The 24,328-nt window shown below is 35.6% G+C and overlaps 3 protein-coding genes and 1 long non-coding RNA gene across 8 annotated transcripts; 3 read left to right on the top strand and 1 right to left on the bottom strand.

Annotated features, from left to right (window-relative positions):
- Positions 1-2,787: 2,787 nt before the first annotated feature.
- Positions 2,788-5,069, top strand: LOC145962043 (uncharacterized). 4 transcript variants are annotated; one of them, XM_083082810.1, is made up of 4 exons: positions 2,788-2,951; positions 3,009-3,419; positions 3,649-4,003; positions 4,113-5,069. In XM_083082810.1, exons 3-4 carry the CDS (start codon positions 3,650-3,652, stop codon positions 4,854-4,856), a joined length of 1,098 nt encoding a protein of 365 aa, XP_082938936.1. In that variant the 5' UTR covers positions 2,788-2,951; positions 3,009-3,419; position 3,649; the 3' UTR covers positions 4,857-5,069. The 4 variants fall into 4 exon arrangements, with proteins under 4 accessions (XP_082938936.1, XP_082938937.1, XP_082938939.1 ...); XM_083082811.1 differs by lacking the exon at positions 3,009-3,419; XM_083082813.1 differs by having other exon boundaries at positions 2,788-3,016.
- A 130-nt stretch (positions 5,070-5,199) lies between these two features.
- On the top strand, positions 5,200-6,288 carry LOC145962045 (uncharacterized). The gene is made up of 3 exons (XM_083082815.1): positions 5,200-5,478; positions 5,813-5,999; positions 6,083-6,288. Exons 1-3 carry the CDS (start codon positions 5,398-5,400, stop codon positions 6,160-6,162), a joined length of 348 nt encoding a protein of 115 aa, XP_082938941.1. The 5' UTR covers positions 5,200-5,397; the 3' UTR covers positions 6,163-6,288.
- Positions 6,179-10,835, bottom strand: Mio (GATOR complex protein mio). Its single transcript, XM_083082808.1, has 14 exons — positions 10,183-10,835; positions 9,914-10,108; positions 9,573-9,833; positions 9,265-9,492; positions 8,899-9,051; positions 8,620-8,801; positions 8,302-8,435; positions 8,111-8,224; positions 7,675-8,038; positions 7,457-7,595; positions 7,181-7,319; positions 6,895-7,102; positions 6,588-6,802; positions 6,179-6,516 (listed from the first exon to the last, which is right to left on the bottom strand). Exons 1-14 carry the CDS (start codon positions 10,316-10,318, stop codon positions 6,435-6,437), a joined length of 2,550 nt encoding a protein of 849 aa, XP_082938934.1. The 5' UTR covers positions 10,319-10,835; the 3' UTR covers positions 6,179-6,434.
- A 4,092-nt stretch (positions 10,836-14,927) lies between these two features.
- On the top strand, positions 14,928-15,775 carry LOC145961678 (uncharacterized). 2 transcript variants are annotated; one of them, XR_014435680.1, is made up of 2 exons: positions 14,928-15,079; positions 15,427-15,775. It is a non-coding gene; the product is annotated as an uncharacterized LOC145961678 (long non-coding RNA). The 2 variants fall into 2 exon arrangements; XR_014435679.1 differs by lacking the exon at positions 14,928-15,079 and adding an exon at positions 15,248-15,277.
- Positions 15,776-24,328: the final 8,553 nt, after the last annotated feature.

The raw sequence follows: 24,328 nt of genomic DNA, 5'->3' as shown, positions 1-24,328 counted from the left end.
AGTAGCTTTCGCTATTGACCAATCAGGATGAAAGAAATGAAAATTTCTTCGTTCTAATTGGTCAATCAAACAGTATTCTATCTCAAGGAGTAAATTTTGGAACGCAACCTTCCATGGACAACCGGTTGTCATCTATGATAAATAGCCGGATAACATTGAATTTTATAATATACTGAAATCAGAGTCTTCAAGAATAGAAAAATGATTTAATTTGTAAAAAATGTATGCTGAATGGATCGCTATTTTTATCAGAGAGATTTGTTGATTGATTGATTTCGTCACTATTTAGTATCAGTCAAAAATATTGACTTCATACATGACGTAGGCTGAGTTCCCACTGAGCGCGTCACGCGTCGCGTCATCCAGCGCGAGCCAATCAAAACATCCCATTGTAATAACACGGAAAACATGTTATTATAATGGGATGTTTTGATTGGCTCACGCTGGTTGACGCGACGCGTGACGCGCTCAGTGGAAACTCAGCCGTACACTTTGCAAATTGAAAGAAAAATAAATAATTCGTAACCATTTTGAATTTCACTGTTTAAGATTACGTTTCAAAACATTTCCAACGTCCTGGCGTCTAGGCCTCTTTTGAAGCTTTTTAGCCATAAGAAGAAGAAGCGTCTTTTTGAGAAGAAGAAATGTTTTCTTTCCCGAAAGAAATTTTACTCTATAGCCATTTTGAAATCTCTTCGAACGTTTCCGATTCCGTGTTGACTATCGAGTAAAATCTTTCTTAGGCCGGTATTCATAGTCCGTTCTTATATTTAAGATCGTCTTAAGTTCATCTTTAGATATTGTATGTATCATTTTATTGGCTATGGATTATCTGAAGATGAACTAAAGACGATCTTAAATATAAGACCGGACTATGAATACCGGCTTTAATAACGTTTTATAATCTAGGGCTGTGTTTCGATATTTACTGCCAGTACTGAAAATCTATAGTTTACGTTACATATACTATAGATTTTCAGTACTGGCAGTTTATATCGGAATGCAACCTAAATTGATAAAGAAAATCAAAACATCTGGAAGCTGCATATCGTTCTATCGCTTGTATTATTAAATCTGGTGATAAATATTTTTAGTTCAGATAATAAATATAAAGAAGAGATCTTAATCGAAATACACCTTCATACTATCTTCAGAGAAAGATGCTAGGGTTACGTTCCAAAACGTAAGGGCCTCCGCACAAGGTGTTCCGTATCGCATTACGTTACGTTAAGTATAGATCGTAAATTTAACTCCGTACGTAAAATTAAACTTCAGTCAACGCACAGAAGAAATCGTAAACGTAAAGACATGTCTTTACGTTTACGATTTCTTCTGTGCGTTGACTGAAGTTTAATTTTACGTACGGAGTTAAATTTACGATCTATACTTAACGTAACGTAATGCGATACGGAACACCTTGTGCGGAGGCCCTAAGGGTGCGTCCCGATGGAGAAAGAAATAGCGGAACGGAATAGTAACGGAAAAATAACTATATGATGGCTAACCAATCAGAATGATTCCGTTCCGCCTTTACATGGCCGGGTTCCCCATGGCAAACATTTTACGGAACGGAATGAAAACGGAAATTATGTACTACATAGGTTCATATTCTGAATCCTCTTTTATTGATAAAAGTGCCTTTAAAAGTGGCACTTTTATCGATAAAAGAGGATTCAGAATATGGACCATAATGTCATCATGTATTAATATAATATAATGAATATTTACCATGTCGCGTTAATAATAAAATTAATTAAAAAATCATTAATGATAATATTAATGTTAATTATATAATATAATGTTAATTATTGATAACATAATGTTAATTATTTTATTACACGTGATTTCAGTAAATTGCTTCACCAGGTTATAGGTTATCACCACGGTCTTACATACAGGTCTGGAAACTCAGGCCTTTTTTAGTGGTGGGGGAGGTCTCACTTAGTGTGTCCGTTTTTCGACTAGAAGTCGCAATACGAGCGAGAGAGACAGAGATAGACGGCAGTAGTCGTTCTCTCTCTAACATATGTCTAAAATGACTTCTAGATCGCAGCGAACCTAGCAGGCAAACCGTGAACTTCCGAAAAACGGACACACTAAGTGAGACCTCCCCCACCACCGGAGTTTCCAGACCTGTATGTAAGACCGTGGTTATCACAGACATGATATATCTATGTAATACATGATGATATTATGTAGTACATAATTTCCGTTTTCATTCCGTTCCGTAAAATGTTTGCCATGGGGAACCCGGTCACGTAAAGGCGGAACGGAATCATTCTGATTGGTTAGCCATCATATAGTTACTTTTCCGTTACTATTCCGTTCCGCTATTTCTTTCTCCATCGGGACGCACCCTAAGGCTGAAGTCCCATGGAGCGGAAATATTCAGCGGAACGGAATGCGCGGAGCCAACGCGGCCAATCACAGCCATAGAAAAAGCACCGCAAAAAAAACGGAATGGCTGTGATTGGTCGCCCTGGCTCCGCACTTTCCGTTCCGCTGAATATTTCTGCTCCATGGGACGCCGGCCTAAGTAACCGAGGGAAATTTTACTCGATGGCCGATTTGAACGAATCGGAATAAAAGGCTGCGTTCAGCAGAAAAAGCTGCTTTGCAACTGTTGTAAAATTCGTGAGCCTGATTGGTGTATGCTCTTAATTTTGACTGAATCTAAGAGCATACACCAATCAGATTCACGAATTTTATAACAGTTGCAAAGCAGCTTTTCCTGCTGAACGCAGCCTTATGCCCGATTTCACCAATCGCGTTTAACTTTAATCTTAGTTTAACTCACTCTTTATCTTCTTTTAATTCTTCCTTTAGAAAGAGACAAAGAGTGAGTTGAACTAAGATTAAAGTTAAACGCGGTTGATGAAATCGGGCAAGAGTTTCGGAACGGCCATCGAGTAAAATTTTCCTCGGAGAGGACGTTTTGGAACGTAATCTAGGTATTTATCGATTTACATGATGAGACTTCCCCGGCTTTTATGAAACATTTTCGATAGCCACGTCAGTACGTCTCGGACCATGATTGAACATAAGTTTCTCTTATCACATTAACGTATACATATATAAAGAAACGAAAAAGGTGTAAATTATAAGAAAAAAATATATGCAGATGTGACATAATTATTATCATCATTATTTGAATAAATTTTGATTCCGAGCGCATATATCAACAAATGATTTCGAAAGATTGCGTTAGACAATTTGATTCCGACTTATACGATATATTACTACGAGATATTATCAATAATTAAAAGCTAATAATTAATTAATTGAGTAGAAAGCTGAAATAATTCATTAAGCATAAAAAAACAGATTTTTTTGTGTGAGAAATAATATTTCTAATTCAAAATTACATCAAGATTTTGGAACAATTTTGTTGCCTATTTGTAAATAATTCTACATTAAAAGTAAGTCTTATATAGTTCTATGGGAAATTAATTAAAATATTAATTATTTATTGCAATACTATGTATTATAATGCATGATAATGTATAATTATATTTGAAATATGTACACAATGATTAAAACCTTAGTAAAAACTCTTATAAAACTATAAACTTATATGTTTGCTTCATTTTTTTTGCTCTTTTTTTATATAATTTTATAAATAAAGTATCTTGTATTTTTTAATTTCAGGATGGCTAAATCACCAATTAGTTTACTCCAAGAATTAGCTTTTAAACAGGGATATGTTCCTATTTATAATGATGTGAGTGTAAAGAGGGATGGAATTTACAATCGTTTTGTATGTAGAGTAGATTGTAAAGAATTCAATGCTAAAGGTGAAGGAAATTCTAAAAAAGATGCTAAACATAATGCTGCAGAGAAAATGTTATCACTACTGGCTGCGAAAAATGAAATTTCAGTATTGTCTCCAATTGCAAACAAAGTACAAACCTCTATGCCAATAAAAACTTGCGAGCAAATATCACCATCAAAAATGGAGACTCAATCGAGCCCTAAAATTGTTAATTATGTTGGATTGTTGCAAGTAAACTTTGTGATTTACTTATCAGATAATACAATAGTTAATTGTTAGAGTTATTACTCTAACAATTAACTATTCAACTTCTCGTATTCACCTTATATTTTATATGCAGGAATTTTGTGTACAACAGGAGTTATTGGTCAATAACATTTTGTATAACGTTGTTGATGAGAGTGGACCAGCTCATATGAAGATGTTTACAATAGAAGTCAGTATAGGATCTGTACGTGAAAAAGGTTCAGCACCATGTAAAAAGACTGCCAAGCAAGAAGCTGCAAAAAATTTGCTTCAGCGTCTACATCCTGATGTAAATGAGTTATTAGAAAGAAATAATGAAAAAAATAACAAAGTAAATAGCAAAGAAATGCTTCAGGAAACTATACAGAAATTACAGAATACAGGTATAGAAATATCAGAATGTGTGATTAGCAAACCAACATTACCAGTCGCAAATCTATCAAAAAAGGCACAAACATTGTATATGAAATGTACCAACAAAGAACGTAAAATGACCAGGCAAGATTTTCTACTCAAAGACCTTCATGATTTATTCGAAAAAACTTATTCCAGCAAAATTTCTTCTAATATGAGAAAAAAAATGCAAACTGTACGGGACAAATATATCAATCGTGCAGATGTAATAAAAGAAGTCGTACAAGATATTGTGAGAACGTTAGAAATCAAGATAGAAAAAATTATTTTACCTAGCTTAACGAAAGGTTGTATAATAAGCTTACGTCTGTCATCCCAGCCTATTATTACTCAACTTGGCATGGGTGAAACTGAAGATAAAGCAGAGATTAAAGCAATGTATAATGTGATTGTAACTATTTTAACATTTTTAAACATTTCTTAATGTATACATGTATAAAATCACAGAGTACATGTGAAGAAACAGATACAAATAAGAAATGTCAATTTTTTAATTGTAGCGTAGTTTATTTACATTTGAGTAATAGATTTAAGATTGTAATAATTGTGAAATTGTAAATTTATATTGATTTCGTTATATTTCAATTATTTACTTTTTATAAATAAAAGTAATCAAGATATAAAATTGTTATAATAAATAATGGAGACCCATACAAAAATATTTCATAAAAAGAATATGAGAATGCCACCGTACGTACATACAAGTTGGATTTAGACGTTCCAACTTGCGCGTGCGCAGTGGTGCTACAAAGAGGACGCGGCTCACATACACAATCAGAATCACGTACATGTGCTGCATACAGCATTATAAGTAGTTGCGTCTTCTTTCTGACATCACTGCACGTGCATCATTTGTCATTTGGCGTTTGGCGCCAAAACTTCTTCCGGCTCTTCGTTTATGTAGTTTAGCAGTAACCGTGCGAGTTTCTAAGGCATCGGAGAGATATATCAATTAATTTGGAAAAATGTCGGATATACGTACATTGGGCAAACGATTAGTACAACGCGTCGGACAAGAGGCGATTGTACTCGGCAGAATTACGGGAGTAAGAAAATATTCCAAGTTAGATTAGAATAGGTTAGATTATGACGTTTTCGCCGGCGTTTTGATTTGCGCTACGAAAATAATTAATATTGCCTTTTTTGCAATAAACACTAATATTATCATTATCATAATATAGTCTAATAAGTTAGAATTCAACAAAATATTAATTTTCTCATTTTTTTGTAATTGTACTTTTAACAAATGCCAAAGGGTTAATCTAAATTGACTAATTTGTTTAATATTTTTTAGAATAATTTCGCATTTTTTAAAATAAATATTTATATGTCGATAGCATATGTTATATGCGTGTACTGTTAGTTTGATGCGATTTACAGAAAAGTTCGGATGGCAAGAGCGCAGAGATAACAACAACGGATGATGCTCGAATTAATGTAACGTTCCCAGAATTTCTCGACGACGATGCGTCAGGTTACGTGGAAATACGTGGTATTATAAAATCAAAGTCTACTATGTCATGCAGCAATTTTGTATTGTTTCCTTTAAACATGACAAAGGATTTTGGTAAGTAAAATATTTCTCATTATTGACTTTTTTCTATCACTAAAAGTATCAACACCACTTAATTAAAATTTATATATTTATAGATTTAAATGGCTACAATACCATGATGAATATGCGCTGCGCAGTGGGTAATCAATTGGAGGGAGTGTTTTATAAGGATTAACAGAGAATAGGAAAAATTAATAATATATGCAAATTGTTTACTGTTTCATATTTTCTTTACATTCTATTAGCTATTATGGCATATATTTTCGTAAAATTATAAATGCCAATAAAAGTTATTGAGACATGTGTTGTCTTTTGTCTGTATATAAAATTAATCCAATTAAATCTGACAAACATGCAAGAAACTCTAGAATTACAAGTGTCATGTAAGATGTCCTTAGCATTATATAAGAATATATAAAAATTCCTATTTACAAGAGGTATATATTCTTATGTCACAGTTGCATTACGTGTATAATCTAAAGATGAACAACGGCAGTTGCAAGATGTGACTGGACATTCTGTATGTTGCCTAGAACATAGAAATTAATAATATTGCAGATTTTTTTGAAAGTCAACATGAATGTAATTTAGAATTCTTACCGAAACCACTGGGCAATGTGCTCGCTGTGTCCACCATGTTTACATGTCAGACACCACGTGAACCAACTATTGAATTCTGTAACCTTGATATCACATTCTTCACTTCTGCTGCCACCAGGACTAGGAGCAGTTTGCAGTCCACTGACAGTTCCCATATGCATCAAACATATTGCGCAACGTGGCAAAGGTTTGCGGCAATTTGGGCATGCTGTCATCTATGAATTGGAAAGCACATTGAGGAAAACCCTTGCGACTTTTTCAAATCCAATAAATATATAAGATACACAGAAAAGTGTAGGCAATCTACCTTTAATTTATTAGGAGTAGTACCTAATCTAAATGGGACTCTAGTCCTGCTCAGTCCTTGCATGAAAGCAGATATACTTTTACCACAGAAATTACAAGAAACATGTATCTGTTGCGGTGGTCTTTCTTGTGGTGTCGTCGATTTCATAGCAATGTCAAATCTAGCTCTTTGAAACCATAATTTCCATGCATTCAAAAGATGTCTATAACTATAACAGCGATTATTAATACATATAGAATCGAAATGCCAATTATTCGATAAATATTTACAGATAGAAGATTAATACTTAGTAATCCACACTTGGACTTGATTCTCTTGAAGCAATTTGGGTGTAAAAGCTCTAATAGCAATTAGAGTACAACTCTGAACATCTGATGTGATTTCCAAATATTTATTCAATAATTGTATACTTTCCATACTTGCTCCTGAAGCATAATATATGTTATTAATGTAATTAATATTATCACATCTTGTGATAATGAGAATATAGAGACTGCCACAAAGTATTGATCTGTAGATGCAATAATATTATGTACTTATAAAACATACTTGAATTACATACCTGTAAGCAAGAAGCCTGCTAGATTTCCCTCTTCGATTAATTTCTGAGTCAATCTTTTTAAATATTCGTGCAATTTATTATCAGACAAAAATATAAGAGCGAATGCTATTCGATCTTCAACAGTCATACCGTTTTCGTTCTGTGATGTCAAGTTTATTAAGCGTAAAATTAATTTTTCGTCAAAATTTGGTTCACATTTGCATACTTTTTATACTTACAAGTACACTTTCATAAGAATCGTTATCCGATGTTAAGAAACCAAATGTCGCTCTCAGATATGGATCCGATAATTGAGATCTAGATTTCTGACAAGATTCCCTCCACAACGTAGTACGTTCTTCGGAAAAACCCGATAGTGCCATAGCCACCATATTCAGAATAGTAGCTTGTTTTTTACTGGCACCTCGATTCAAGATGTCTATAGCTTGTCTTAGGCAGAGATTAAATACCGCGAATGCTGCTGCTTTCGCGTATGCACCTTCCCTCTCTAATTTCTCCAGATATGCATTATCATATGCAGTATTAGTTTCTTTGTCAAATCGCAAACCACAAAGAAAAAGACTTTTTTCTCTGTCTGGCGATCTACAGGTATTGATAAAAATTACATAAGATATATACAAATATTCACACATTTATGGATAAAACAATCATCACCTATAAATCTTTGTTGTATAATTCGAACCTATGTCTGCCCAGGAACGATGAATGATTTCAGACTTTAAAAAACCGTTACTTAAGTTTTGTTGACTGTCCAATTTCAAAATTGTCCTGTATAAAGATTGAAAGCATTAAACTATATATATATATATATGTGCATTTTAACTGATGGCACATTATAATTTTACCTCACACCGGGGTGCTTATTGTCCGGGCTTTGTATAGTGCCATCTTCTACTAACGAGCGACTCAGATATAACCATTGCCATAAATTCTTCAAACTTTCATTTTCGGCTATATCACCATTTTGCGCTAAATCTGTCTGCAAATGTATACATACATACTGTATCTCAAAGAATAAACATAATCAAAGATAGAAAAAAAAACACAAGAGACTAGTATAAATCTGAAGCAAGAATTAATGTTAAATACATTCAATATAAATAGTTAGAAACAGCCAATATTCAAGGCTTAATAACATTTCATCTTTTTTATTATTCACTTACAAGCAAGCCATATTCAAGGATAGCACGTCTTTTAGTTAAAACTGAAATATCATTCAATTCCTTATAAATGCTATCCTCACTGTTTATATATTTGAATGATTTAAAAGCATAATTCCACATAAGACACGATCGTGCAGACCAGTTGAGTGTTATTCTTTCACATACAGTGTAATCGGTTACTCCTGCAAAATGAGAATGTTTCAACAAGCAATATCGTAATCGCGATATGTTATAAAATGTAAGAATTGTTCTAAAATAAGTTTATATACTATTAGATACCTTGCAATGATATCGCTAACAATCGATTCTCATCAGTCAGATGCCATGAAAAACTTATAGGACTATGCCATGGTGGTAAAACCACTCTTTCCAAAACACCCGGTTCAGTATCTTCTGTTCCACAGTATTGGATATCAAACAAATGCAAGCCCGCTATAAAATAAATTTATATATAATTTATATATAATTTATATATAATTTATATATATTTTCACTTTAATTTTTTTCATTATTATAAGAGTTTATCTATTTGAATACTTTTTAATCACAATTGTAAAATGCATACACATACTTATTGATCATGTAACTATATATCATACATATATGTGTAACTATAATCTAAAAGCATAATGCATTTTTTTATACCTGAGTCTTTATGTAATGTACCAATTAGATTGCGCCTAGTTGGACACCATAGCACTTTTGTAACTTGTCTTTGTGGTGCTATAGTAACAATTGGTTTTTCAAAATATCTAGTATCCCACACTGTGATCAGATTATCGACATGCGAAAGTAGCTGATAATTATTATGGGGATTTGCTGCCAGATTATATACTGCCTTTGTGGAAGTAGCATTCACCATTTTGACAGAATCTAATGAAAGAAGAATTAAATCACATCATTGATTCATATTAACAAGCTGTTGATTGTGTATTGATCTTTCCTGAACAGACCTCTAAAGTCAACAACTTTTAATTGCTTGTTATTAGCACCAAAAGCCAGACATCTCGAATCATGTTTAAACCAAGCAGCGGAATGTATAGTTTCTGATATACCAGCTTCTGCTATCGGTCGTTCGGAACCTTTTGGATAATGTTGCACATCCCAGAGTAATACAGAGTGTTCTTTACTATGTTTATCCAAGCCTGACATAATCAAATGAATATCCACAGGATTCCAAGCAACAACATTGCATGTTCGCATATATTTTGGAACTAAAATTTTTAACATAAAGATTATAATATACCAAAATAATTAATATAATTAAACTATGATATACTAAAACACAATTTACAAAACTCTCTCCCGACAAGTCCTTGATAATCAAATTCTGGGGGGCTAAGTGTACTCAGAACTATCTTTCCGTTTGCATGACCGCTCGCCACGATATCTGGCTCTGGTTGTGGATATATGTCAATACACTTTGCATAGTTATTAATAGTAATGGATGAGACAAGTTCAGCGATGGAGTGGTCTGAGATTTGTAGATCTGTGTCAGAAAGAACATGTAAGATTATTTTCAATGAGAAACAATATTATAAAGATTTTTTATCATAAACTTACAGATGTGATCATTGTCTCGTATGCTATTATCTCGCGGTCCAATTTCGTAAAGACTTAAAACTGCATCACTGTCCCAGGTAATGAACCTGTCGGAGTGAAAAGGGCACCACAGCACATCCCATTTTGGCCGGCTCATTTTTTATCTTTTCCTCGTGATTGGTGTAATGAATTTAAAATTCATTATAAATGAAAACATTCAAATCCCAGTTTCTACGATTTTCATAAACAAGCCCGAATCCACAATAGGTATAGGCTGCGTTCCGATATTCACTGAGTCTGTTCTTTTTAGCTGCACTGCTGCACTAGTGCAATTAGTTAGAGCTGTGATGCCAGTATTGTATTCTGTATTTCTGTTGTGGCACTGGGCAATATTATTTTTCGCCCATGCTGCCAGATATCTTCGTGAGTATTAATAATCAGCAGAGTTTCTTACATTAAATAAAGTATAACAATCAGAGGTCATAGGTAAGGAAGGGGAAAGGATGAGGGGAAGGAGTAGGAGGGGGATTGGGGCGGCTATATCGCAGAAATAAATTTTCTGCCTCAGCGGGACTTGAACTCAAGACCCCTTTTTGGCCTATATGGCAGGCAAGTACTTTGTCGCCTTAGCCACACGCCGCCCCGCTGTGATGCCAGAATGGTTACGCTGGCAACAGCAAATTATTTCGCATAGAGTATAGCTCGGCGTTTCTGTGTACAGTCGGGGATCGAGGGGCGTCGAGGAATGCCGAGCTATACTCTATGCGAAATAATTTGTTGTTGCCAGCGTAATCATTCTGGCATCAGTGAGTTTTAGGGTGCAAACCCATGGAGCGGAACGGCGTACGCAGAAAATCGCGGAACGGGAGCCTCGACCAATCACAGGCATTCCGCTATTTTCGTTGCGCGGATTCACGATCCCTATGTACCCATGGAGCGTAACGAGAGCAGCGCGGATTGCATGTGACCAATCACGAGTCTCCATTTAAAATTTGTTTAAATTTTATTTCAATGTTTTATGCATTAAATTAAATATTTCTAACAGGAAATCCATTAAATATTATATTTATAAACATGATTATAATAATTACTTGTAAATAGAATGATTTAAAAGTAATTATTGGAATATACTAATCGTTACGCTTTGCTTATTCCGCTCCATGGGTACCTCGGGATGTGATTTCGCGTAACGTATGTTGCGAATGTGGCACGCACACTGCTCCTAAAAATATCACCGATTTACATAGTGTTAGCGAACTGTTAATCCACAAAAATCTTCAGCAAATTATAAAATAATAATAACTGCCAAGTAATATAGATACCCTGGCGAAAATAAGAAACTTTATAAAGCGTTAACAACCGTTGAGTGAGGGTTTTCTGAGAGTTTATATGCTTTTCAAACTTTGTAAGAGCACTTACATAACGCTGTTGGGTTTTGAATGCTTATCAAACGCTGCAGTGTTGCAATTTTTGTTTTACAAACTCTTTATATAATGTTACATGAAAGTTTTGCAATGCTGAGGTAACATTTTTCAGAGTACGTTCAGTAAACGTTGATACATCTTCGTGTACAGAGTTTACTCAGACTTTTCAAACGTTTACGTTTACGCTATAACGTACAAACGTCTTTTAAACGCTGCAGTGTTGCAATTTTTGTTCTACAAACTCTTTACTAATCGTTTTTAAACTCTCGACGAACTTCCACAAACGTTCATGTAAACGCCAAACAAACGTCTCATTTTTGCCAGAGTAATGATATTAAATAATAGGTGTTAATTTAATTATAACATCCCTGAAGCATATACATGTTCAAAAGGCGAAAGATGTTAAATATCCTTAAATGTCCTTTGAACGTGTGCTGTCAAAATATTAAAAATAGTGTTTATTTATTATAGTGTTTATATTCTATATTTCAGTTTATTGTTATAACATTATTTTCATCCATGAGCAGTACGTTTACATTTGTATCATAATCGGAGAAACAGGAATGCTGCAATGGGTCCACTTTGCTCGATAGGATCCAGCCATAATACCCGCATTTTTTGTTCTGAAATTAATCTCTTATGAAGAAAAAGGATAGACTTTATATATAATAATAAATATAAAAAAAGTAACATAACCTTATTAAAATTCTCTCTTATAAAAAAAAGAGTAAATAATAACATAATGTAAAAAATAACAAGTAATTTTAATTCTAAGAAGCATTAAAATTAAAAAAATTAGAATTAATTATCTTAATTGATTATAACTAGAATTTATAATAAAAATATTTCTTACCATTTGTGATATTTTCTTGTTCATATTCTTATTCATATTCGTTTTATCCGTTGTGTTGTGTATATTGACACTTCAAGATACTTAACCTCGTGATATTGAGCACATGTACATGAAATTGCGTATTGCGCAGTTCTGCCGTTTTGCGGACAAAAGCTATCCGCTGAAAACCGCGGAATGACACTGAAAATCACGGAATGCCTGTGATTGGTCGAGGCTCCCGTTCCGCGATTTTCTGCGTACGCCGTTCCGTTCCATGGGTTTGCACCCTTAGAGTGAAAGAAAGTATGTTTGTCTCTTTCTAACTTATTGCACTAGTGCAGCAGTGCAGCTAAAAAGAACAGACCCACTGCCAGTACTGAGAATCTATAGTTTATGTCACGCATACTATAGATTTTCAGTACTGGCAGTGAATATTGGAACGCAGCCATAATGAGCCTTAAGCCGTAAATTACTGACCAATCACAGTTGAATATAAGAAGAATAATTGAATATGATTGATTAATTTCTTATGGCTTAAACCCATATTTAACAATGCAATTTTTCGTGCAATTTATTACAGAGACTTAATTGTCGCAACTTAGTAGATGCGGCAATTATTTGAATGTTGAACATACTATAAGCAACTAAAATAACTGAACTAAGCTTATCTAATTTGATACTTGACTGACTAAGGCCGGTATTCATAGTCCGTTCTTATATTTAAGATCGTCTTAAGAACCCATTCAACCAATCAATGACCGCATTGCAGCTATTTGATTGGTTGAATGGGTTCTTAAGACGATCTTAAATATAAGAACGGACTATGAATACCGGCCTAGCATTGACATTGGCCGCATTCAGCGGACTCAACCGCTAAGTAGCAGTCGAACATGATTGGTTTCTACTTTCAGGTCCGACCAATCAGCGTCGAATTACATCGGAAAGTCTAGTAATGTTGCCCAACTGTTGAGTCCGCTGAATGCGGCCATTAACTATCTGGCATCTATTATTAGCTCTATCAGCTGCTTATTCAGACTGTTCCGATCACTGAACTATATATAATCTGGAATGAGGACTGCCACTCTCTGTCGGCACCTTTGATGTTAGCGTAAGGCCCATTCTACAATGAGTCATTAATCGTTAGTCGTAAGCAAATTGACCAATTACACTCGATTATTTCGAAAATAATCGACTGTGATTGGTCAATTTGCTTAAGACTGACGACTAATGACTCATTGTAGAATGGCCCTAAGTAAAAATGAACTGCACACGCGCGGACTTTGTAGGTAACCAATCACGACAGTGACCTTCTGTCTCGCTTGCTCTCTCTTTCTCTCTCTCTCTCTTTCTAACCTATTATACACACACTTAAAGTCACTAGATATACAAAGTACCGCAATCATTTGCTATTTTGGCTCCAATAAGCGGTTCATTCAAATTATATATTTACATGACTCCTTAATGATAATGTATTTTTGGCAATTAATTTCAGCCATTTTTTGCATTTTTTGTTGTTATTTTCGCTTTTTGGGATGCGAAATAAACGAAAACCTTTTTCGCTTTGATTTCTATAGCCTTTTATGCAACAACCTAGTCACGAATGCTTCTCAGATTTCACATACAGGTTAGAAAATTGCACTTAAAGTGTACATATATATGTAACAAAAGTGTGCACTTGTACTTTTTGGCGTCATTTTGGCTCCAAATCCTTATACATTGGTCCATATTCTGAATTCTCTTTTATCGATAAAAGTGCCTCTAAAAGTGGCTTATAGCCAATCAGAAGGCTTATAAGCCACTTTTAGAGGCACTTTTATCGATAAAAGAGGATTCAGAATATGGACCATTGAGTCTTAGGGCCAGAGAAAGATAGGGATGTATGTGGCAGGAGGTCGGACGTGTCTTTACGCCCATTTGATCAACGAGCGACAGAATCCATCCGTGGCAACGGCATTGACGCATATCCTGTGGAGAGAGCATTCACACATTTTTCAGCCTAACGAATAATTTCTAGAAAACAATATTCGCAGACTAGAAAAATATGTGAGGCGCAAGTGGCTGTATCGGGAATCGAACCCGAGTCTTTCGCTTTCCGGGCAACTGCTCTAGACCACTGAGCTATCCAGACCTCACACCTAAATTCGTATTAAGTTAGCCGGAAATTTTTCAGCCAACCAAAAATCTCCTTATGGAATCGTTTGTATTTCGTATGAAGATGTTTGAAGTGTGATTAAAAACGTTTGTGAGTAATTAGAATAATTATAAAAAATTAATCATTTTTACAGTATGTAGTTAGCCAACATAACTAAATATTAAAAATTCTCCTTATGAATCGTTTGTATTTCGTATGAAGAGTTTTGAAGTATAATTAAAAAGGTTTGTGAGTCATTCGTTTAATTTTAATTAAATTTTTTTATATTGTGAAGTTAGCCGGAAGCTATATAAAATGGACGCCGTCCTGTGATTGGTCGATTTGCTTATGGTAAATACTAAAATTTTCTCATGTGTACTGACTTTAAGTGTAAGCAAAACGAGCAAATTTATCTCTTTTGTAACTTTTAATCCATGACTAATTTATTATTAATTCCGCATAATCGCATAATATATCATGGATCGTGGATAAGCGTAGATAATTGAAATATGTTTTTCTACCAATAAATAAGTAAATCTTTTATAATTGTTTTATAATGTAGTCATCATTCAGAAAATGATCACAATTTGTGATTATGTATTTAATTGTTATTTTATATTCGCTTTCAAATAATAAACTATATAATAATAAAATTTATATAAAAAGATGGTAATATATGTAATCCAATTAATTATAATTGACAAAATAATTTCTTGTGAAAAAATAAAAGTAAAAAATATAGAAGAATTTTTTTTATAGCTTGTATAAAAAATCAGTTTTATGCTAAGTATATTATAATTTTCTGGACTGTAATAATATTTAATATATAATTTTTGCTATATAAATATATATTTCTGATATAAAATCTATTTTTACAGATAGTAAGATCGGCTGAGTTATGTCACAGAATATCGGAAGGCTTACATCAAAATGCGAGAGAGAGGAGATGGCATATATCAATATGAATCCATTGCTGATGTTGTAAGAGCAAAAATAGATATCTCTGTAGATTTTATTATTTTTGCATCCGAAAACTTGAAAGTTGCCCATGCCTTATCGGAAATAAGTCTTCTTTTGTATTTTCAAATATATATAAGCGCACATTTTTAGCATATTCTTTTATGTTATCATTTCTTTTGTTAATTATTATTGATTACTTTGTTAATTATTGTCAATTAAGAAATATAGATTTAATAGAAGAAATATATATTTATATAGCAAAAATTATATATTAAATATTACTACAGTCCAGAAAATTATAATATACTTAGCATAAAACTGATTTTTTATACAAGCTATAAAAAAAATTCTTCTATATTTTTTACTTTTATTTTTTCACAAGAAATTATTTTGTCAATTATAATTAATTGGATTACATATATTACCATCTTTTTATATAAATTTTATTATTATATAGTTTATTATTTGAAAGCGAATATAAAATAACAATTAAATACATAATCACAAATTGTGATCATTTTCTGAATGATGACTACATTATAAAACAATTATAAAAGATTTATTTATTTATTGGTAGAAAAACATATTTCAATTATCTACGCTTATCCACGATCCATGATATATTATGCGATTATGCGGAATTAATAATAAATTAGTCATGGATTAAAAGTTACAAAAGAGATAAATTTGTTCGTTTTGCTTACACTTCAAGTCAGTACACATGAGAAAATTTTAGTATTTACCATAAGCAAATCGACCAATCACAGGACGGCGTCCATTTTATATAGCTTCCGGCTAACTTCACAATATAAAAAAATTTAATTAAAATTAAACGAATGACTCACAAACCTTTTTAATTATACTTCAAAATTCTTCATACGAAATACAAACGATTCATAAGGAGAATTTTTAATATTTAGTTATGTTGGCTAACTACATACTGTAAAAATGATTAATTTTTTATAATTATTCTAATTACTCACAAACGTTTTTTATCACACTTCAAACATCTTCATACGAAATACAAACGATTCCATAAGGAGATTTTTGGTTGGCTGAAAAATTTCCGGCTAACTTAATACGAATCACACCTAACGCTGCTTTTTAACACAGTGATATGCGACTCCAGAGCGATGTTGGTATCTCACTCGATGGATGCAATGCCGATTGCCACGGAGGATCCCTGAAAGGTCGCTCGCTGACCAAATAAGTGCCGGTGGAGGTATTCGCGTGCATGCTGGCTTCCGACTGGCCTTCCGTATGAAACGGCACCGACGAGCACAACGCCGTAAAGTGACCACATCCCCCAAGATCCCTCTAGTATACAGGGTGATTCTGAACAGACGTTTGTCTTTAAAAAGATAAATTGTCGAGTCTATTCTAAAACGATTTTCCCTTTACCAAAATTGTCTACGAGGCTTAGTTTTTAAATTATTAAATAAAATAGTTCGCGAATTACGGAACGAGTACAAGAGGTAGACAGGGACGGCGCAACTCACCATCCGATACAGGCGATCATGTGGGGCGCGCGACGCGATCAGCTGATTGCTGCACACGATGAGTGTAACAATCAGTGTGTGTGTGTGTGTGTGTGTGTGTGTGTGTGGGGTGTATTTATGCACGCGTATCCACACATGCACCGTACTCTCTCTCTTTCTCTCTTTCTCTCTCTCTCTCTCTTTCTCCCTCTTTCTCTCACTCTCTCACTCACTCACTCACTCACTTATTCTTACCTTAATAATGAGATTCTTCATACTGCTGATAAATAGCAGTGCCCAGTGTGTTGCACGATAATAATCGTCGTCGACGAGACGTCGTTTCTTCAACACGCAGTCTGACACAAATAAGCGAAGTTTTTTCTTTCATCACTTTCAACACTTTTACAAATTTACTCGCGCACTTAATCACTCACGATTGATAAAAGGAGGAATTTACCAACGGTTACGGTACGAATTTAATAAACGGTTAACGCATTTAATTATTAATTACACACTCGATTAAAGAAACGCGTTAACAGAACGCGATACTTGATGCAAAGCGCGCGACGCGACGACCGACGACAAGCAGGTCAGGTTAGTACTAGCGCGTAATGCTACACGTTTATGTTTGGCAGCGCTAGAGGCGCTAGTACTAACCTGACCTGCTTGTCGTCGGTCGTCGCGTCGCGCGCTTTGCATCGAGTATCGCGTTCTGTTAACGCGTTTCTTTAATCGAGTGTGTAATTAATAATTAAATGCGTTAACCGTTTATTAAATTCGTACCGTAACCGTTGGTAAATTCCTCCTTTTATCGTTCAATCGTGAGTGATTAAGTGCGCGAATAAATTTGTAAAAGTGTCGAAAGTGATGAAAGAAAAAACTTCGCTTATTTGTGTCAGACTGCGTGTTGAAGAAACGACGTCTCGTCGACGACGATTATTATCGTGCAACACACTGAGCACTGCTATTTATCAGCAGTATGAAGAATCTCATTATTAAGGTAAGAATAAGTGAGTGAGTGAGTGAGTGAGAGAGTGAGAGAGAAAGAGGGAGAAAGAGAGAGAGAGAAAGAGAGAGAGTACGGTGCATGTGTGGATACGCGTGCATAAATACACCCCACACACACACACATACACACACACACACACACACACACACACACTGATTGTTACACTCATCGTGTGCAGCAATCAGCTGTTCGCGCGCCCCACATGATCGCCTGTATCGGACAGTGAGTTGCGCCGTCCCTGTCTACCTCTTGTACTCGTTCCGTAATTCGCGAACTATTTTATTTAATAATTTAAAAACTAAGCCTCGTAGACAATTTTGGTAAAGGGAAAATCGTCTCAGAATAGACTCGACAATTTATCTTTTTAAAGACAAACGTCTGTTCAGAATCACCCTGTATACTAAAATCCCCACTGTACCAAATAGCAGTGGCGGATGGACCCTAAAGGTAAAAGCACATAAAACTGCATAGGCGCATAACCATAAGCATAAGGAAATTGATTGGTCCACAAATATATACATAAGAAAATGAACCAATCAATTTTCTTATGCTTATGGTTATGTGCTCCTGCAATTTTATATGCTTCCACCTTAAGATAGGGCCGGGGCAGGCCTCCAAAGAGGCCTAAACAGAATGGCTGCCTTAAGCGGCGTCTACAATGAGATTTTAAGGAAACTTAAGGCGTAAGACTTAAGAAATTGACCAATCACAGTCGAGTATTCTCTTAATTCTTGACTGTGATTGGTCAATTTTTTAAGTCTTACGCCTTAAGTCTCCTTAAAATCTCATTGTAGACGACGCTTTAAGATTTTAAGACTATGTTTTATGCCTTAGGTCTTTGTCTTAAGCGTCGTCTACAATGAGATTTTAAGGAGACTTAAGGCGTAAGACTTAAGAAATTGACCAATCACAGTCAAGAATTAAGAGAATACTCGACTGTGATTGGTCAATTTTTTAAGTCTTACGCCTTAAGTCTCCTTAAAATCTTATTGTAGACGACGCTTAAGGCATAAAACATAGTCTTAAAATTATAAGGCAGCCATTCTGCTCAGGCCCTGAGGCAAATGGAGCATGCTCCTAATTGCTCCATAGAGTATGTTCTATCGCGACGCGAACACCTAGGGTACTTTCCGATTCACGCATGATGCGCATGAAGTGACAGAAAATGTATAATATACGTGACATGAACTCATTGAACTATAGAACTAACTGGAACGAGCGCTGCCTTTGTTATTGCCCGGTGACCTCGAGCCGAGGGAGATAATATCTATTTGATATTGCCGTCTCTCTTTTTCATGTATTACCTTAGCTAAAAATATACGTCTGCGCATTAAAGTTGTATACAGAATTTTTTCACCAAAAATTTAGCAAAATAAAGCATTATTTCATTTCGTTTATTGTCGTCATTATATTTCCTTAAATAATCCATTTCATTACAATAATATTTTTTATATATTCATTGTTCGAACATATACTGACTAAGGTATGGACACAGATAGTACGTCATGAAACTATAAGAGAAATATACTATAGCATGTTAGTGTCTTAGCTATCTCAGCTGAAATGAGTAACAGATGCCAAAGCATTATAAATGGCATTATATTAGAATATAAATATATTTGTATATAAAGTGCATTATTGGTTTAGTAGGATGGTAAACGGATTATTATATTAGGATGATAAAGGGATAAATAAATTTTAATATATACAATTTAATATAAGACAATTTTTATTGAGTCTTTCAGCTTTTGTAGTCGAGTCTAGTGTTTCAGTATAACTCACACACAAAGGTGATATAGCCTTCGGAGATGTTTGACACTTTGACAACTGAGTACTTTCACAACTCTCCAGAGCACATTCAGAATCTACTATCATTGAAGTATCTAGAAGTTATCAATCATCAAGTAATTAGTTGTTTTTAATTGATTCCAAGCAAATATGTATAAAATCAATAATTATTTATTATTACCTGTAACTGATACATTGTAATGGATGTTTTCCTTATCAGTAGCAATATATTTCTGTATTATGCTATCATGAACTTCATTAAGAACAAAATTTGACTGCTTAGACTTTTCTTTCTTCTTCATACGAATGGAAGGCACAGCATTAAAACTTAGTACTACAGCCTTCCCACGTTTGTTCTTCAAGTCTTCATGAAAATGATTCGAACATAACTTAGTAGCCGTATTAAGGACATCTTCATTGATTCCACAGAATGCTACCCATTGTTGGCGGATTTCCTTTTGCTTGGGAAATCTATTAATGTAATCCAAAATTGATTGTATAATTTATAATATGTATGAAAATATACTGCATATATTTATTAAACTTGGTATAAAATCTAACCTATGTTTCATCACATCTTATATTTTGTAAAAAACAGTATATTTATATTTACTTACGCATGATAAGAAACCGATTTCTCGCGATTGCCACATAAAATGCAGTACACAGATTTTGAGTATTTGGTATATTGAGTAGACATTTTTATTAACAATATCTATCTCAATAATTAAACACAATTCGTACATTAAGTACAGAAGTGTCAAAACTGTAGTGCAGGTTACGATGTTGACGCATGCGCAGAGAGGACGAATATCACTCTATATCTTTCTCTCTTGCACAGACTTTGGACACACTTTCGGTCTAAAGGAAACAAAGCAATTCCTCCTCCATGTCTATATACTCAAAGGTTACAGCGCACTGTAATCTAATCTCAGTTTATTATATAACTGTATTAATGAAGTTATAAGAACTGTAAAATTAAGTAGACTAATGATAAAAATGCAATGGAATTAAAAATACACCAATGACTAATAAATCATCAAACATTAAGCATATTTTATATTCAAAGCGTATTTCCGTAAATACTGCATAATTATGGCAAAAAGTGGCTAAATATTATCTATTTTTACAAAACATTGATAATTTCAGAGAAAAGTGCGTTTGTAATATGCAACGATATCTCTTGCGCTCGTGCGAAGCACCAGGGTGTGATAGATATTCTTAAGTGTTATAGAAAAAGATATAGGAAAAAAATAATAACGCAATATCGTAAAATATATTATTTTAATAGGTTTTTAATTTTGACTGTTTCTTTTTTTTTAACAAACTGTACTGGCAACAGTAAGTTTTGTTGATGAGCACGTTGCCTCATTGAGATTCTCACCCGATCGTTGCGACATATGGTGGCAAAATCAAACACTAAAAACTCCTTCAAATTGCGAGTCACTCACTGTACCTAAAAAGAGCCTGAGTTGCAAGACCTGTATACACGACCGTGCCTTCGTCGCACAGGCAGGCTCGGCTCGTAACAAAGGAGCGCTCATTCCAGTTAATTCTATAGTTCAATGCATGAACCATAGACATAGTAAGTATAGACCGAACATCCATTGTATAAGCGTTAAGTATACGAAAAGAAAGACAAAAGATGTAAGATGAGTTTCTTTCTCTTTTCAATGTCGGAGAAGTGGGGAGCACTTCTCCGACATTGAAAAGAGAACAGACATGTCTTTACGTTACGATTTCTTCTGTGCGTTGACTGAAGTTTAATTTTACGTACGGAGTTAAATTTACGATCTATACTTAACGTAACGTAATGCGATACGGAACACCTTGTGCGGAGGCCCTAAACCTGATTAACGTTGCCGTGTAAACGTACTCATTGGTCGGAGCTCGATACGCTCGATACGCGCGTATCGCAATACGCGCCATGGGACGTCACCCTGAGGGTGCAGTCCCATGAAGCGTATCGCGCGTATCGCGAATTGCTCGTATTGAAAATCTGACCAATCGCAGACGTTCCGCTGTTTTTGATACGCGAAAGTTTCGTTTCGATTGGTCAGATTTTCAATACGCGCAATCCGCGATACACGCGATATGCTCCATGGGACTGCAAGCTGAGGGTGCCGTCACATGCGGCGTAACTTGCGTAAGCGTAACTTGCGCCAATCACATCGTTTCATTTAAGTATCAGCTTCCGCCTAGTCATTTTACGCTCTTTACGCTATTATCGTTACGCCGAATCCAATTTTTGGCGGAAAAAACGCTGATGTATGTGTATTAGTAAGCATATCGTACAGTGTTGTACAAGACATAGGATAGTGTAGGTTGAAGAGGCATCAAAAAGTTTTAATAAAATATGAATAACGATCAAATCTTCTTCCACTTTTGCCATCGTTTCCAAATAATTATTAATATTAAGTTAGGATCCATTATTATATACTTTTCTGTGGGTTAAAACCTCTGAATTACTTTCTAAATATGTAAATACTAATGTTCAAATTTTAACTTTAAATTTTAATTTTGTCTAAATTATTATAACATAATTAGGATTAATAATAGATTTAATTAATATTTTTTTGAATAGTGAGCCTACTGGTATCACTGATAGTCCTTAACATGGCCTCAAGAACACATGTACTGTTTTAAAGTTAAAAAGATTGAAGTAAATATATACTTCAATCTTTTTAACTTTATAAATATTGCACACATTCCGCATCACACATACTTGTATGCAGAGCATCGGTTCCCCATGATGCGTACTTTTCGAGACGCGTAGGTTACGAAGACCAATCGCAAATCTTCTTAGCATTTCCATTAGAGCGTATAACGGAAAATCTAATCTACAATTGGTTGTATTTGTTACGCATTCCGCACAATACGACCCATGTAAAAGCCGACTTTCAAAATGACGTAACTTCCTTTAAAAGTTACTAGAATACGCAAGTTACGCTTACGCAAGTTACGCCGCATGTGACGGCACCATGAGAAGGGCCACGCTGCCATTTTTCAGGGAACACTTTCCCTACGTCGTGCACTAGCGGTGCGTACATCCATTTTACGCCGCGTGGAACTACATGGCCACATCCACTTTTAGGTGCCGATAAAACAGTCGATTGCTTCATGTCCGTGTTACATCCACAATTTATAGACCAGAAATACGTCTCGCATATAGACGTAATTAATAATATACTTCGTTAGCGCGATTTCTCTTTTCCATTCAAGCATATATTATAGTAGTAATACTATGAGGTTTCTAACCCAGGGGCTCCGAGGGGGGGTGAGGGGCGAGAGGGAACCGGGGGGGTGACGTCACGCGGGGGGGGGTGACGTCACGCGGGGGGGTGACGTCACGGGGGGTGTGACATCATGCGGGGGATGATGACGTCACGTGCGGGGGGGGGGGTGACGTCACGGGGGGTGTGACATCATGCGGGGGATGATGACGTCACGTGCGGGGGATGATGACGTCACGCGGGGATGATGACGTCACGTACGGGGGATGATGACGTCACGTGCGGGGAGTGACGTCACGCGCGGGTAGGGGGGATCCGCGGCGCGACCGGTGGACGAGGGGGTCCGCGCGGGTAGGGGGGATCGCGGCGCGAGCGATGGACGAGGGGGTCCGCGCGGGTAGGGGGGATCCGCGGCGCGAGCGATGGACGAGGGGGTCCGCGCGGGTAGGGGGGATCCGCGGCGCGACCGATGGACGAGGGGGTCCGCGCAGGAAGGGGGATCCGCGGCGGGCCCGCGATGTGTCCACGTGTGAGAAGGACGGTGCACTGGTTTGAAAAGGATAGCGTAAAGTGTGTGAAGAGGACAGTGCGACAAGGATGACACGTGACATCATCAACGTGTGACAAGGATGGCGTCAACGTGGGACAAGGACGACGCATTGTAAGATGCTGCATAGGTGGGAGAAGGACGACGCAAAGGTAAGTGAGTGATAGCGATGAGCATATGAATGAGAGAGAACGATAATATCGCGAAGAGAACGCATACGAAAGAGAACTATAATATCGCGAGAACAACGTATGCGAGAGAGAACGATAATAGCTAAGATAACGCGTGCGAGCGAGAACGAAGATATCGCGAGACTTACAACTAACGCGAGACTTATTGTTAAAACGATAGCGCGTACGAAAGAGAGAGAGAACGATATCGCTATACTTACAACTAGCGCAAGAGAGACGCAAGGGATGGGAACGCAAGGAGAGGCGCGTAAATAATCACATTCTTTTTTAAATTAAAACATAAAATTTATTTAAATGTGTGCGTGTACTATACAATTTGTGTGTGTGTGTGTGTGTGTGTGTGTGTGTGTGTGTATGCGTGCGCTTAATATATAATAATATATGATATAAAATTAAAAAAAAAATAATAATAATAATATAATAATAAAATAATAAGAATAATATATTTGGGGGGAGTGCGCCGGGCTAAGGAGGAGGCCGCTCCTAGAATGCTAAGGGGTCGATGTGCCGGGCTGAGTGGAGCCGCTCCTGGAACAGAGAAAGACATTTGAATAGTTTTTAATAATTTATTTTA

This window comes from Camponotus vicinus, unplaced genomic scaffold (genome assembly GCF_025532165.1).
Source record: "Camponotus vicinus isolate PSW18456_S1 unplaced genomic scaffold, iyCamVici1.0 SCAF_11, whole genome shotgun sequence".
NCBI lineage: Eukaryota > Metazoa > Arthropoda > Insecta > Hymenoptera > Formicidae > Camponotus > Camponotus vicinus.
The sequence above is the reverse complement of the archived record's forward strand: the minus strand, read 5'-3'. Positions and strand labels throughout refer to the sequence as shown.